This window comes from Hippopotamus amphibius, chromosome 10 (assembly GCF_030028045.1).
Source record: "Hippopotamus amphibius kiboko isolate mHipAmp2 chromosome 10, mHipAmp2.hap2, whole genome shotgun sequence".
NCBI classification, from domain to species: domain Eukaryota; kingdom Metazoa; phylum Chordata; class Mammalia; order Artiodactyla; family Hippopotamidae; genus Hippopotamus; species Hippopotamus amphibius.
The window spans coordinates 62,825,886-62,842,317 of NC_080195.1; the positions used below are offsets into that span (position 1 = coordinate 62,825,886).

The 16,432-nt window shown below is 35.6% G+C and overlaps 1 protein-coding gene across 3 annotated transcripts in view; it reads left to right on the top strand.

Moving 5' to 3' along the window:
- The window catches only part of CD47 (CD47 molecule), a 52,563-nt gene that overhangs the window by 18,588 nt on the left and 17,543 nt on the right, over positions 1 to 16,432 (top strand). For all 3 annotated transcript variants that reach the window (XM_057696119.1, XM_057696120.1, XM_057696121.1), the window contains exon 3: positions 1,507 to 1,596. In XM_057696119.1, the coding sequence (XP_057552102.1) occupies positions 1,507 to 1,596 (90 nt within the window). The remainder of the gene's footprint in view (positions 1 to 1,506; positions 1,597 to 16,432) is intronic.

A 16,432-nucleotide genomic window follows, 5' to 3' on the forward strand; every position in this document is an offset into this window, starting at 1 on the left:
TAGGATTTTACACTGAATTGAAATGAATTTTTTTTGGTATAGGAAGATGCTCAGTAATTCAGTTAGAAATTAAGGTATTAATTCAGATTACCTGAAAACATCTGTCCCTTGGTAGAGATCTGCAGCCATGAGAGCATCCACACACCCCCACCCCAAAAAGCTGTCTTTGATTCACTCACTATTTTTTGACTGTTGGAACGTTCAGCAACAAACCAACTGAGTCTCTACTATGTGTAGGGCAAGATGCTAGATTATGGAGAGCTAGTATCTGCCAGATAGAATTTATAATGTTATATTATTGTGAACATTTACCAGAGCTTACCATTATAAGCTAACACAAGAAATGCATGGCTAGCATTACTGTACGAAAGCCCACAAGTTTCTTAACATGCTGATACAGAGGCAGAGTAATGGAAGATTTGAAAGGGTTAAATTTAGAGGAACACAAATGGTTACTTTGGGCAGCATTCAGAAGAGTTCTTCACAAAGCAAATTCCCTCTACACAGGGAAACTTTGAAATGCTTTCAGTGCATTTACTTGGCTTTATTGTTAGAGAAGAAATTTCACAGGTAAAATTATGGTCTTAAGAGTTGATAAGATGCAATTAAACTTAATTTTTTTTAAGTTCTCAACAAATCTTATTTGAAGACTTAACATCACAATTTCCTTTATATAGAACATATTTTATATTATCATTCTCTAGGTAACTTGTAACGAACTTAATAGAAGCTTCCTTAATACCTAAAGCCCCTGATGTTACTTTATATGTAGACAATCATTTGAAGCCTAATTATTCATAAATACGACTCCTGTTCCAGAGTAAGTTTGAGAAAAGCTAGGGCTCACATCTGTCTTGGTTTTAATCAGAGTAAGGTGAAGGTACCCAGTTGTACAACTTCCTCACTTTGATACCCTGAGTCAGTCTTTACAGAAAGACTTCATTGTTGGTTTAAGGTAAATTCTTGGCGTGTGACACATACAGGTATTCACTGCAGGAGCACATAATAGTAATTGTAGTTAATGCTTATTGAGCACTTGGTAAATACCAAGGTTTGTTTTAGGCCCTTTGCATGTATTAACTTTGTTAACAGTCGCAACAGTCTAGTTGTCCCAGTGTAACAGTGAGGACACTGAAGAACAGAGAGGTGTTAAGACTTTGTCCAAGGTCACAGAGATTGTAAGTTAGGGTTGGGTTTCAAAGCCAGGCACTGTGGCTACAGAACCTTGTTCTCAGCTCCTGTGCCATATTTTCTCCTTCTAGAAGTCATGGATTACGGAAAATGTGATGAAAAGTACTTAAATAACTAGTTTCTTGTTTCGTAAGTAAAATTTGCTGTATAAGTTAAATTATATGTATAATTCGTTATTTATTGTATGGCCAAAGTTTTAATTAATTGTTTTTATTTTCCATCTCCATAATAAAATATATTGTTGACTATTCATGGGCAGGAGTTAAAGTGCTTATAGTAAATGTTAATTGTGATTTTTGTTTTCTCTCTTCCCAGTTTCATGGTTTTCTCCAAAAGAAAATATCCTCATTGTTATTTTCCCAATTTTGGCTATACTTCTGTTCTGGGGACAATTTGGTGTTGTGAGTAAGTATTTATTTCTATTTTTCATTTATGTTTTAGCAGTTAAATTGTTATTTCTGACAGGCAATGTTGGTGAAATATTTTATTTAACCAAATTGTATTAGCAAGCATGATAGTGTGGTAAGTAAGAACACAGTCAATATTAATATTCTCCTTGAAGTCCATATTGTCACTCATAATTTGCTTCAGTTTACTTTTAATTCCTAAGAAGGTGGCCTTTTTTTTTTAACTTCTTAAGAATGAACATTGAAAATCCTGATAATAACTATGTTTGACTCAGCTGGTTTTAATGTTTACAGAGCATTTACACATACATTATTTTCTTTGGTAAAGAGATAGTAACACCTACATTGGTGTTAAGATAGGATGTTATAGAAAGAGTGATCAAGATGGCAGAGTAGGAAGACCCTGAGCTGACCTCCTCCCATGGTGCACCAAAGTTAAAACTACTTACAGAGCAACTATCTCTGAGAATAATCTGAAGACTAACAGAGAAGTTATTCAACAACTAAAGATATAAATAAGAAACAACAACCAGATGAATAAGAGGGGCAGAGATGTGGTCTAGTCAGGACTCACACTTAAGGATCTTAAGTGGGAGGAAAATCACAACAATGGAGATCCTCTCCAAGGACTGAGGAGTCAAGCCCCACATCTGCTTCCCCATCCTGGGAGTCCTAAACCAAGAATACAAGTGCCCAAAATGTCTGACTTTGAACACCTGTGGGACTTATGTTTGGGAGAACCAGAGGGCTGTAGGATATGAAGACTTTGCTCTTAAAGGGTGTGCATGAAAACTTACTTGCTCCAAGTCCCAGCACAGAGTCAGCAGTTTCAGGTGTCTGAGTCTCCACTTGCTTATCTTGGGGAGCCTCGCTGAGAGACAGGAAGCAGCTGGGATCCCCCCAGAAGTGAGACGCTGGCAGCAGCCATTTTTATGGTCTTGTTCTACCACTCTGACACTTGCACTGATGGGCACCATATTGGAATCCTCCCTCTAACATATTAGCACCAGGGGCCAGCACAGCCCACTAGCAATCGTGCAACTTGTAGCAGTTGCATGCTGACAAGTTGCACAGCCAACATTGCTGGGGAGCCTGTCCTGCCCACCAGTGTGCCCATAAGAGTTGACCTCACAATAAAGGGGCACATGCAGCCCACATAGGGGATACCCCTGGAGCATCTGGCTCTGGTAGCCATAGGGAAGCTTGCTGCTGAGCCCCATAGGACATCTCCTACATAAGGCCACTTCTCTAAGGCAGGAGATGTAATGAATCTACCTAATACATAGAAATAAACAGAATTAGGCAGTATGAGGAGACAGAGGAATGTGTTTCAAATGAAAGAACAAGAGAAGCTCTCAGAAAAAGAGCTAAATGAAACAGATAAACAATCTACCTGATAAAGAGTTTAAGGTAATGATCACAAAGATGCTTACTGAACTCTGGAGCAGAATGGATGGACACAGTGAGAACTTCAACAAAGAGTTAGAAAATAGAAAAAAGAATCCATCAGAACTGAAGAATAAAATAACTGAAGTAAAAAATACATTAGAGGGGATCAACAGTAGATTAGATGATACAGAAGGACAGATCAGTGATCTGGAATACAGAGTACTAGAAATCACTCAAACTGAACAGAAGAAAATAATTTTTAAAATGAGGATAGTTTGAAGGGCTTTTGGGACAGCATCAGGTATACTAACATTCACATTATAGGGGTCCCAGAAGGAGAAGAGGGAAAGAAAGGGGCAGAAAATGTGTTTGAAGAAATAATGTTTAAAACTTTCCTAAGCTGGGGAATGAAAGAGATATTCAGGTCCAGGAAGCATAGAGAGTCCCCAAAAAGATGAACCCAAACAGATCCACACCAAGACATATCATTAAAATGACAAAAGTTAAAGATAAGAGAGAGTTTTAAAGGCAGCTAAAGAAAAACAATACTAGTTATAATCATGGGAATTCCCATAATGTTATCAGCCAGTTTTCAGTAGGAATTTTACAGGCCAGAAAGGAATGACTTACTATATTTAAAATGCTGAAAGGAAAAATCTTACCACCAAAAGTATTCTACCTGGCAAGGTTGTCATTCAGAATTGAAGGAGAGAGAAAGAATTTCCCAGACAAGCAAAAACTGAGATCATCACCACTAAACCAGCCTTACAATAAATGTTAAAGGGTCTTCTTTAAGTGGAGAAAATAAGGTCATAACTAGAGATAAGAAAATATATAAAAGGAAAACTCTCACTGCTAAGGCAAATATACAGCAAAGGCAGTGGATTGTTACTTAAAAAGTGAATGTTAAATGACAAAAGTTGTGAAATCAAGTATAATGACAGTGTTATTTGTGTATACAAAATAGAAAGATGTAAATATGACATAAACATAAAACATGGTGGGAGGAAGTAAAAACATAGTTTTCAGAATGTGTTTGAACTTAAGTGACTATCAGCTTAAAACAGTATGCTGTGTATATAGGTCCATGTCTATAAACCTTATGGTAACCACAAACCAAAAACCTCTAATAGCTACACAAAAAGTAAGGGTGAAGGAACCGAAATACAAAGCTAAAAAAAAATCATCAAACCATGAGGGAAGAAACTGAAAAAGGAGAGGAACAGAAAAGAACTACAAAAGCAACCAGAAAACAATTAACAAAATGGCAATAAAAGTGCATATCTATCAGTAATCACCTTAAATGTAAATGTACTAAGTGCTCCAAGCAAAAGACATATGATGGCTGAATGGACACAAAAACAAGACCCATCTGTATGCTGCCTACAGAAGGTTCACTTCAAACCTGAAGATGTACATGCACTGGAAGTGAAAGGATGGAAAAATATGTTCCTTGCAAATGGAAACAAAAAGAAAGCTGAGGTGGCAGTATTCATATCAAGCCAAATAGACTTTAAAACAAAGACTTTAAGAGAAGACAAAAAAGGGTGTTATGTAAGGATAAAGGGATCAATCTAAGAAGAGGATATAACATGCATAAGTATTTGTGCACCCAACAAAGGAGCACCTAAATATATAAAGCAAGTATTATAGGAAAATTGACAGTAATACAATAGTTGGGGACTTTGATACTCCACTTACATCAGTGGATAGATCATCTACACAGAAAATTAATAAGAAAAAATTGGTCTTAAATGATACATCAGGATTGATAGAATTAATATATATATATAGAGCATTCCATTCAAAACCAACAGAATACACACTCTTTTTCAAGTGCACGTGGAATGTTGTCCAAGATGGATTGCCTGCTAGGCAGCAAAATCAGTCTCAGTAAATTTAAAAAGATTGAAATCATATCAAACATCTTTTCTTATCACAACAGTATGAAACTAGAAATCAGTTATAAGAAGAAAATTGGAAAAAACACAAACAAGTGGAGGCTAAACAACATGCTACTGAACAACCATTGGGTCACTGAAGAAATCAAAGAGGATATTAAAAAATACCTGGGGACAAATGAAAATGGAAACCCAATGATCCAAAATCTTTGCACGGCAGCAAAAGCAGTTCTAAGAGGGAAGTTTAAGGTGATACAGGCCTACATCAAGAAGTAAGAAAAATCTCAAACAATATGATCTTAAACCTAAAGGAACTGAAAAAGGAACCAACAAAGCCCAAAAGTAGTAGAAAGAAGGAAATAGTAAAGATCATAGCAAAAATAAATGAAAAAGAGACTTAAAAAAACAGTGAAAAAAAGAAGGGGCCCAAAGAGAAAAAGAGAAGGGACCCAAATAAATAGAATAAGAAATGAAAGAAATGTTACAGCTGACACCACAAAAATACTAAGGATCATAAGAGATTATTACTAATAGTTATACACCAGCAAATTAAACAACCTAGAAGAGATACATAAATTCTTATAAACACACAATCTTCTCAGAGTGAATCAGGAAGAAATAGAAAATCTGAACCGTCCAATTATTGGAAGTGAAATTGAATTAGTAATTAAAAAACTCTGGACAGACAAAAGTCTGGGAGCAGATAGCTTCACAGGTGAAGCTACTAAACATTTAAAGAAGAGTTATTACCTATCCTTCTCAGGCTATTCCAGAAAATTTGAAGAAGGAATACCCTCAAATTTGTTCTGTGAGGCCAGAATTACCCTGATACTAAAACCAAAGACACTAGAAAAAAAAAATACAGGACAACATCTCTGATGAACATAGATGCAAAAATCCTTAACAAAATACTAGCAAAATGAATTCAACAGTACATTAAAAGGATCATACACCATGATCAAATGGGATTTACCCCAGGAATGCAAGGATGGTTCAATATCTGCAAATTAATTTAACATGATACACCACACTAGCAAGACAAAAGATAAATATCATTTGATCATCTCAGTTGAAGGAGAAAGAGCAGTTGAGAAAATCCAGCATCCATTTATGATAAACACTCAACAAAGTGGATATACCCAACATAATAAAAGCCACATATAACAAACCCACAGCTAACATCATATTCAATGGAGAAAAACTGAGGCCTTTTCCTCTAAGATCAGAAACAAGACAGGATACCCACTCCCACCACTTTTATTCAACATTGTATTGGAAGCCCCAGCCACAGCAATCAGACAAGAAGAGATAAAAGGCATCCAAATTGGAAAGGAAAAAGTAAAACTTTTAACATGATAAACTTTTAAAACAGATAACATGATACTACATATAGAAAACCCTAAAGATTCTACAGAAAAACTTAGGACTAGTAAATGAATTCAACAAGTTGTAGCATACAAAATAAATATACAGAAATTTGTTGTATATCTATATATTAAGAATGAACTATCAGAAAGAGAAATTAAGATAACAGGCTCATTTACAGTTGCATCAAAAAGGATAAATTTAACCAAGAATAAATTTAACCAAGACCTATACTCTAAAAACTATAAGACACTGATGAAAGAAATTGAAGACAACAGATAAATGGAAAGATATTCTTTGCTTATAGATTGAAAGAATTAATATCATTAAAATATCCATACTACCCAAAGAAATCTACAGATTTAATGAATCCCTATCAAAATACCAATGGCATTTTTTACAGAACTGAAACACATAATCCTAAAATTTGCATGGAAACACAAAAGACCCTGAATAAGCTATCTTAAGAAAGAAGAACAAAGCTGCAGGTTATCACTCTTTGATTTCAAACTATACCACAGAGCTTTAGTAATCAAAACTGTATGTTACTGGCACAAAAACAGATGCATAGATTAGTGGAACAGAATAGCGAGCCCAGAAATAAACCAACATACGTATGGTCAACTAATTTATGATAAAGGATCCAAGACTATACAGTGGGGGAAAGACAGTCTCTCTTTAATAAATGGTGTTGGTAAAATTGGACAAGTATATGGAAAAGAATGAAACTGGATTACTTTCTCACACCATATACAGAAGTAAACTCAAAGTGGTTTAAAGACTTCAGTGTAAAATCTAAAATCGTAGAAATCATAGAAGAAAACATAGGCAGTACATTCTTTGACATCAGTGTTAGCAGTGTTTTCTTGGATCTGTCCCCTCAGGCAAGGGCAACAAAATAAGAAATAAACAAATGGGTGTACCTCTAAACTAAACTAAAAAGCTCTTGCACAGCAAAGGAAACCATCAACAAAATGTAAAGGCAAACTACCAAATGGAAGCAGATATTTGCAAATGATATGTCTGATAAGAAGTTAATATCCAAAATATATAAAGTACTAACACATGTTAATATCCAAAAAAAAAAAAAAAAAAGCAAACAATCCCATTTTAAAAATAGACAGAGGACCTAAATAGATATTTTCCCAAGGAAGTGAAGCACATGGCCAACAGACACAAGAAAAGATGCTCAGCATCACTAAGCATCAGGAAATGCAGATTGAAACCACAATGAGATACTACTTCACACCTGTCAGAATAACTATTATCAAAAAGACAACAAATAACAAGTGTTGGCCAGGATATGCACTGTTGGTGGAAAAGTAAATTGGTGCAGCCACTGTGGAAAACAGTATCAAGGTTCCTCAGAAGATTGAAAATGAAACTGTCATACAATCCAGCAATTCTACTTCTGGGTATTTATCTGAAGAAAATGAAAACACTAATTTGGAAAGATACGTGCATCCCTGTGTTCATTGCAGCATTATTTAAAATATCCGGGGTATAGAAGCAACCTAAGCGACCATTGTTAGATGAATGGATAAAGAAGATGTGGTATATAATGGAATATTACTCAGCCATAAAAAAAGAATGCAGTGTTGCCATTTGCAACAACATGGATGGACCTAGAGGGTATTAGAGTAAAATAAGTCTGACAGAGAAAGATGAATGCCATATGGTTTCATTTATATGTGGAATCTAAAAAACAAAACAAATGAACAAACGAAACAGAAGCAGACTCATAGATACAGAAGGTAAACTAGTAGTCATCAGAGGGCAGGGGATTTGGGGGGGTGGGCACAATGGATGAAGAGATTAAGGGGGACAGACTTTCAGTTATAAAATAAATAAGTCATGGGGATATAATGTGCAGCATGGAAAATATAGTCAGTAACTTTGTATGGTGACGGATGGTTACTAGATTTACGGTGATCAATTCATAATGTATATAATGTTGATTCCCTGTGTTGTACACCTGAAATGAATATAATATTGTATATAAAGTATACTTCAATAAAAAAAAAACAGGATCTTGTTCTTTTGAGTATTAAGACTTTCCTGTCTTTATTTTCCAAGTTTGAACTTCTCTGTACTCATGGTTCATCCTTGGAAAAGCCCAGTTTGAGCCATATTTTGTCATCCTTTCTGTGCAATTCTGCAGCCTCTAAGGAAGTAGCTTTGGAAAGTTATGTTTTTTGATCATGTTTTGCTGTAATAATCATGTGACCAAACTTCTCAGGACAAATCTTGATGCCATATTAAGTTTAGCATCAACAATGCAGAATTGTCACTAGTAGGTAAAAAGGTATTATGCATCCTGGTTGATGTTTATATTCAAACATATTTCCATACCAATTTGGTAAAGGAAATTTACTAACTTAGTAAAGTTCTGAGGTGACAGTCTAAACTTTTAGACTTTTAAAATGTAAGATTTATTTCTCATCTTCCTATATAACACACTGAAATAGTCATTGAAGGCCAGTAAACATTTATATAAGGCAAAGAGTAATTAATGGCTCATTTCATTTATTTTATTCTGCAACTTTTATAAAATGAAAGCTAGTAAAATATTGTAGTGGATTGGCCTATTGTACATTTCATGAATTTTACTCAGAAGTTTGTCATGTGTATCCAAAGTGATATATAAAAATGGAAGGGAGGTGACTGATTTTGTATTCTGAGGACTCTTTTCAATGTATGGCATTCTGGAAATGCTTTGTTATTTCAAAGCTGTTCTCAACTTTTGTCTAAAAGGCAAAAAAGAGGAAGAAAGGGCTAAGGGAGACAACTGTCAAGACATTTCACAACTCTTACTCTCAAAACAGTGTCTAAAATTCTTGTGGAAATTTTCTTAGAATTTCAGTAAGCCTTTTATATCAAGAAGAAGAAACAAAGAAAAAAAGTCTGGTATAGCATCAAGACCTCATCCACTGGTGTTAGGGAAAGCCTTTAACCCTAATTGGCAGACCCAGGCCTTAAGGTCTGTGTCATATAAGATTTAGATAGGAAATAGCCTTTTTTTTAAGATTGTGAAATCATTTCACTGAAGTGTGCTGTGTTGCATTTGGATTGGTTGAACTGTGCTGGTCATGACGTTACCATTAGTATTATTACCATTACCATTATTTTTAGTGGACTGAACCAGGAATGTGTTCACTGTCAATCATATTTTTACAAAATAAGCTTTACCATTGTTTTTTTTTTAAAGAGTATTCTTTTTTTATTTTATTTTATTCATTTAATTTATTTATTTATTGGCTGTGTTGGGTCTTTGTTGCATGGGCTTTCTCTATTTGTGGCAAGTGGGGGCTACTCTTTGTTGTGGTGTGCGGGCTTCTCATTGTGGTGGCTTCTCTTGTTGCGGAGCACAGGCTCTAGGCACGTGGGGCTTCAGTAGTTGTGGCACATGGGCTCAGTAGTTGTGGCTCGCGGGCTCTAGAGTGCAGGCTCAGTAGTTTTGGCACATGGGCTTAGTTGCTCCACAGCATGTGGGATCTTCCTAGACCTAGGATCGAACCCATGTCCCCTGCATTGGCAGTCAGATTCTTAAGCACTGTAGGAAGTATAGAGAAAAAACAAAAATCATCTAGAGGCTCACAGCCTGGAAAAAAAACTATTGAGGTATTCTAGTGAATTACCTGCTTCCCTTTCTGGCTTTCTTCTTAAAAAAGGAAAAACCGTAAGTGGACTCATATAGCTTATATACTTGTAAATGCTCATTTTCCTCCCATGTTTTCAGAAATCTTTTTATAGTTGCCTGTGCTCCACTTTTATGGATGTACTATAATTTACTTAACTCTTATCTTGATGGATATTAAGGATGTTTCCATATTTTCTTGATACTATGAAAGTAACTGTGCTAAAGATATGTAACACTAGAAATGGCAGAGAAGGTATTTTAAGGCTCATGATACATATTGCCAACATGTTTTCCAGCACCATTGTATCAATTACTACTGCAGGTGAGAATACCTGTCTTTCACCTCACAAGCTTGACATCATTATAATTCTAAAATCTTCAGTAAATCTTTGGTAATTAAGATGATGATTGAAAAAACATCATCTTAATTTTCATTTTTGTGATAGTCAGGATAAATGTTCTTTTTTATATTCTATTGGTCATATTTTTGGGCGGCCATGCCTTGTAGGATCTTAGTTCCCCAACCTGGGATCAAATCCATGCCCCCTGAAGTGGAAGCACGGAGTCCTAACCACTGGACCACCAGAGAATTCCCTTCTATTGGTCATATTTTGAGGAATGTGATCATAAATCTAATAAATATTTTAGTGACAGTTTTTTAATTAGGCTAATCTTAGAACAAGTAAATGTGGGGTGTGTGTGTGTATTTAGGAGGTACCTATATAATTGATTTACCCAGTCTGTGCTCATATTTAAAGGTGTTTTTGATAATAATACCTAAATATTTGTAGAGCTCTTGCTTTGTGTGATAAGCGCTATGCAAAGTACCTCTGAAATCACATTTACTTCTTTCAGGAGCTCTATGGGAATAGATACTGTTATTCCCATTTTATAGACAAGAAACAGGCGCAGATAGGTTAGGCAGTTTGTTCACAGTCACCCAGCTGTTTCTTGGTAGTACTGGGATTTGAAAAAGTGCTGTTTACCACTGCATTATCCTGCCTCCCTGTCTTGAAATTATTTCAAGGGTTTTTTTTTCTTTCCATGAAGGGTGAACCTATATCTGGGTATGCACACTGAGTAAATGAAACTGTTGTTGATAGAATAGAATGTGGACCCACTTTATTTATTCAGTAAATGTCTTTTGACAGGGTGCCTACTGATTACTAGGCACTGGGCTGTATGCTAGAGATGTAGAAGCGAAAAATAAATTGCCCCATGGCTTTACAGCACTGCTCTGTGCCTTCTGTCACATCTTTGGGATCGACATGAATCTAAATCTACTTCTCCCTTGGTACTCTTTGTAGGAGGCCTCCTGTTTATGGCCTGGGGATTCCATCAACAGGAAAGCCCCTTTTTTTTTCCCACTTGCTGCTTGGTTACGCATTTTTTAAGAGTGTGGAAGCTTATGGGCTCTAAAGTATTAATAGTAACTCAGACCCATGACTTTCTAAATTTCTAGTTCCTGTTAACTTTTTCTGTACTTGACCACAGGGGATTTCTCTCTGGTTTTTTAGCTCTGTGTGTCATTGTTTTTGGTGATCCAAGATAAAACCTAGACCTTCTGTCAGCTAAACACCCAGTAAAGACAGCAGATTATGTTTGCACTTTGAGGAGAAAGAGTTTCTTTATACCAGAATTGTATCTTGAACTGTATCTCAGGATGCCATCGATCCTACTGAGAAAGAAGCCTTGAGAAGATGTCTGAACTCTGGAAGCCAAGCCAAAGGCTCCCAAATATGGTGAGCCCTAGAAAACATTTTGAAGACGAAGGTCTCTCACAGGAAAATGTTCCTAAATACCTTTGCATTTAGCTTTTTTAACTTACAAACTTTTAAGCAGAATCCTATGCTTAGCAAACAGCTCGGGGAATCCTAGAATCAAACACTGAGCCTTAACTGAAGCACCAATTCTCTTAATAGTGTTGCATTTCAGGTATTTTGGGTTTGTTTTGAAAACTGTACCAACTGAGTTTTCCACTGCACTGACAGTTTTGTTCCTGGCTGATTTTCAGGGTTGTTCTTCCTTACTCTTTGACAATATAATAGGTGTTTTCCATCATTTAGATGTTTGATAAATGATTTCAAGTGCTGCATCAATACCTCTAGGTTTTATAGGATTAAGGTTCAACTCCATATCAAGAACTGGATAACATGTTGAAATTCTTTGAGATAGGAATATCCTTATTTTTTTCTTCTTTAGAACTGTTGTATTGTTCAGTGAATCCCTGCTTTACATAGAACTGTGGGACTAAAAACATGACCATGTAAGCTGAAACTCTGCAAACCAATCTGATAAAAATGCCAGAATTTACTCTTGTTCCATGACCTTTAAATTTTTTGTCAAAACGTTAAAACCTCTCTTACTGTCAGTAGTAAATGTATTAGGAAATGAAAAAAAAATGGTAAAACTAATGTTTAGTACATGATAAGTTAAAACATTAAAAACATTGAGAATTGAAGAATTTTATCGAGTAGTTTGAAAAATGCTTTCCTCATCTTGTCATATAACTGAATACAGAGCATGTATCTTGTCTATAGCTTGGTGAATTGTCATACTTCTTTCCTAGGTCCAGTCAGCTTCCATCACTTTCAATGTCATGAACTATCCTTTGCAATTTCATTGTCATGAACAATCTCCAGGAGTTCCTTTCATGTGAAGTTTTTTTTTTTTTTGCCAGAGTCACTTCTTTTGGGACATCTTCATTTTTTGTCAAAATTGCCTCATTGTCCTCATGTATGCCAATAAGTTCACTTCTACCAAGTTCTTCTGGCTACATATCTAGAGCCTCCTGAATGACAATAGTGTTGGCATTCCACAGTCAGATACTCTATAATGCCAATTACCTTTATTCGAGTATCACTTCCAGCATTATCACATCTCTTTCCTTTGCTCCTTTGCCTTTATTGCCCAGTTTCCTCTTTTGATTATCCATTGTAAAATGTTACAATGGTTTATGACTGGGAGACAGGAGGTAACACAACATGTGCTTTGCTGTCTGTGCGTGAATTGAATAACAGATGTCCAGTGATCAGTCACCAGCAGTCTTCAAAAAAGGTGACATGATTGGTCACTGATCGTGATGCATATCTGTTATTTATGTTGTGATCTGTGGATTGAAGAGAGGGCAGTGAAGTTTACACTTTATGCACTTAGTTAATATATTGTGGTGGCTGAAATTTGAACTGTGTTTTGGGGGGACTTGTGTTCTTTAACTGAATGATGATAAATGAAATTCATGCATATCAGAACCAGGTAAGGAGAGGACAGCTGTAATTTATTTCAAGTTTGTGCATTCTAGGCACCTTTCATTTCGTTTTCTAACTTTCTAGTCCCTGCTCAAGGTTATTCCACAAGAATTTTGGTTACTGCTCAGAGGTATTTGGTTAGGGGTGTCTATAAAAATCATTGTTGGAAATCAAGGGGAAAAAATCTCTATCACAACAGTCTTGAGAGCCAATCATGAGGACTAGCTTAATATTGAAAGTGATTAGGCTGTGAAAGCACATTTATAGGAAATAATGGAACAGAATTTCTTCGTAGATTAGAAAAATCATTCGGAAGAAGTAAAGACATACACTAACTGCACCGGGAAATTTCTATCCAGGAAGGTGAAACATCATCACGATAAATATTATTGTAAAAAATTCTGTTAAATAATCTTGAACTCCCGTCACTTCCCCTTGATTCTATCTACATAATTATCAAATTCTGTTATTAAATCATGTTTTTATACACTGATTTTATTGTGGAAGGAACTAAACAAAACTATACCTTAGCAGTATACTCTTCTATAGAAATACAGTTGCTGTACCTTTGACCCTTTCCAAATTCAAACGTCCCAACTTCCTGCATATATTCTGAAGGTGTGGCACCACCCACAAGACCAGGAATGTTTGGAACCCAGGAAAGGAAGTTAGTGTGTTAGACATCTTCTTTTATCTTTTTTATTCAAAGTACTTCAAAGCCCAGCCTTCATATAGCTTGGGCTCTTTTATTTCTGGGTCCTGTAGTCTGGGAATGTGATTTCTAGTCAGTCTTCATTTTGACAAAATTGTTTCATCAAATCAAGTTGGGTAATATATGGAGTTCATTATAATATTATTTTACTCACTTTCTGGCAAGTAATCAGTTATTATTGGCATTAATATTCATTTTTAGCCAGCACCAGTTTCACAAAACCTTCATTGTTTTTTTTAATGAGTGTGTTCAATATTACAAAAATAGTAATTTTAATTTAAGTAAAAAAATTTGAAATGTAATTTTATTTTAAAACTTCTCAGATGTGCTTTATCCTGTATTGGAGACAGTATTGATGTGTGGCACAACAGATACAGAAAACATTTTAAAATTACTTTCTGAGAGTTATCAGAAAATAGCACTATAATAATAAAATCAAACGTGTCTCTCTTTATGATTTATTCTTTATTTGATGTGCATTTTACCTCACTGGTTAACCTTCCTATCTCGCCACTAACTCACTAATCACTTAATAAGGGATCGTTTAAATGTCATGCATTTAGTGTCAGTTGTATCTCAATAAAAGTTCTTAAAAATAAATAAATAAATGTCATGCGTTTAGAACAGGTTTTGCATTTACGGATTCTCAAGTTTTGTTAGGTGGACTTCAGCTTGTGTGGATCTGTATGGGCTGATTGAATACCGACTTTGGGGTGTCATGGAAACTAAGATGATAGTTTTATTTGATCTCCAAGTTGAGCCTGGTAATTTCATTAGACTTCTTCAACCACAGCCTGCGTTCTGTCTTGTATGTGCTTTATGTCAGTGACAACAGGACAAGAAAGCCTTAATGGAGTATCTATTCATAGTATTGGCCACGTTTCTTCAGGTGGCTACAGGGACGTGTCATTTCTCTGTTCTCATGAATTTGAAAGATTAAATACATAATAGGACTTTCTTAGGCTAGAGTAGAGCCACACCTTTTATTTAACTGGAGGAGATGATCTGGGAGTAAAACTCCCCATGACTCATTCCCCACCACCGACACACACTCATTCACACATTAGAATGTGAGGAGCATTGAGGCAGAAATATTTGTCTTTGTTCACTGCAGGACTTATAATAGTGATTGTCACATAGTAGGTGCTTGACCAATTATTATTGAATAAAGTAACCTCCACTCATACCCCATTTTGGTTGATATGACTTAGGCTAATGAAAGGGCCCAGTACATGGTAGGCACACAGTAAATATTTATAGAACAAATGAATCAACAGCCTATCTCATCTCTGAGAAGTGGCTAGCTACATTTAATTACTTTATAGAAGGTATAAAAGGGAAACTTTCAGAATTCCTAATTTGTTGAAACAACTTGACACTGTTTCCCCTTATATTTGGTATTCCCATGTCAGGAAGCACTGTGTTCATAAGTTTTTGTTAAAATGTAAGTACTGACCACACCCAATGCTGGTCAGAATGTGGAGCAACAGGAACTCCTACATTGCCGGTAGGAATGCAAAATGGTACAGCCACTTTGGAAGACAGTTTGCAGGTTAAATATACTCTTTCCATATGATCCAGTCATCGTGCTCCTTGTGCTCCTTGGTATTTACCCAAAGAGAGTTGAAAACTTAAGTCCACACAGAAACCTACACATAGATGTTTATAGCAGCTTTGATCATCATCGCCAAAACTTGGAAGCAACCAAGATGTTCTTCAGTAGGAGAATCGGTAAGCTGCGGTACATCTAGACCATGGAATATTATTCAGCACTAAAAACAAATGAGCTGCCAATTATGAAAAGACATGGAGGAACCTTAAATACATATTCCTAAGTAAAAGCAATCTGAAAAGGCTACATACTGTATGATTCCAACAATAAAATATTATGTAAAAGGCAAAACTGTAGAGACAAAAGGTCAGTGGTTCTAGGACTGGGGAGGTGATGGGGAGGAGAGGTGCATAGGCAGAACATAAAGGATTTTTAGGCAGTGAAAGTACTTTGTGTAATTTGTAATATTGGATATATGGTGTTATAAATTTGTCTAAACCCATAGAATGTACAGCACCAAGAGTGAACCGTAATGTAAACTGTAGACTTTGGGTGATTATGATGGGTCAGTACAGGTTCATCCTTGGTTTAAAAAAAAAAAAAAAGTATCATTCTTGTGAGTGATGTTGATAATGAGGAAGGCTATGCATATGTGGGGAAAGGGAGTATATGGTAATTCTCTGTACTTCCCTCTCAGTTTTGTTGTAAACCTTAAACTGCCCTTAAGTCTTTAAAAAGTGCAAATGCTGTATTTCCCCTATTTTATTTTGTGCATTGATTTCAGTATTTTTACCTAAGGCCTATCATTTAAAGCATGCAGATTTTTGTCAGAAAATCATACCAGGAAGTTTGATAAGAGCCTGCAGAGAAAACCACATTAAATTATCTTAATGCTAAATGTTTGGGGAATTACTTGAATTTATTTTCATTGTTACATTTAAAGTTTTGATAGGTTTGATAAATAAGAATTAATCCACGTATTAAAGGACTAGAGTAGATCACACACACACAAAATCCTTGAGATTAT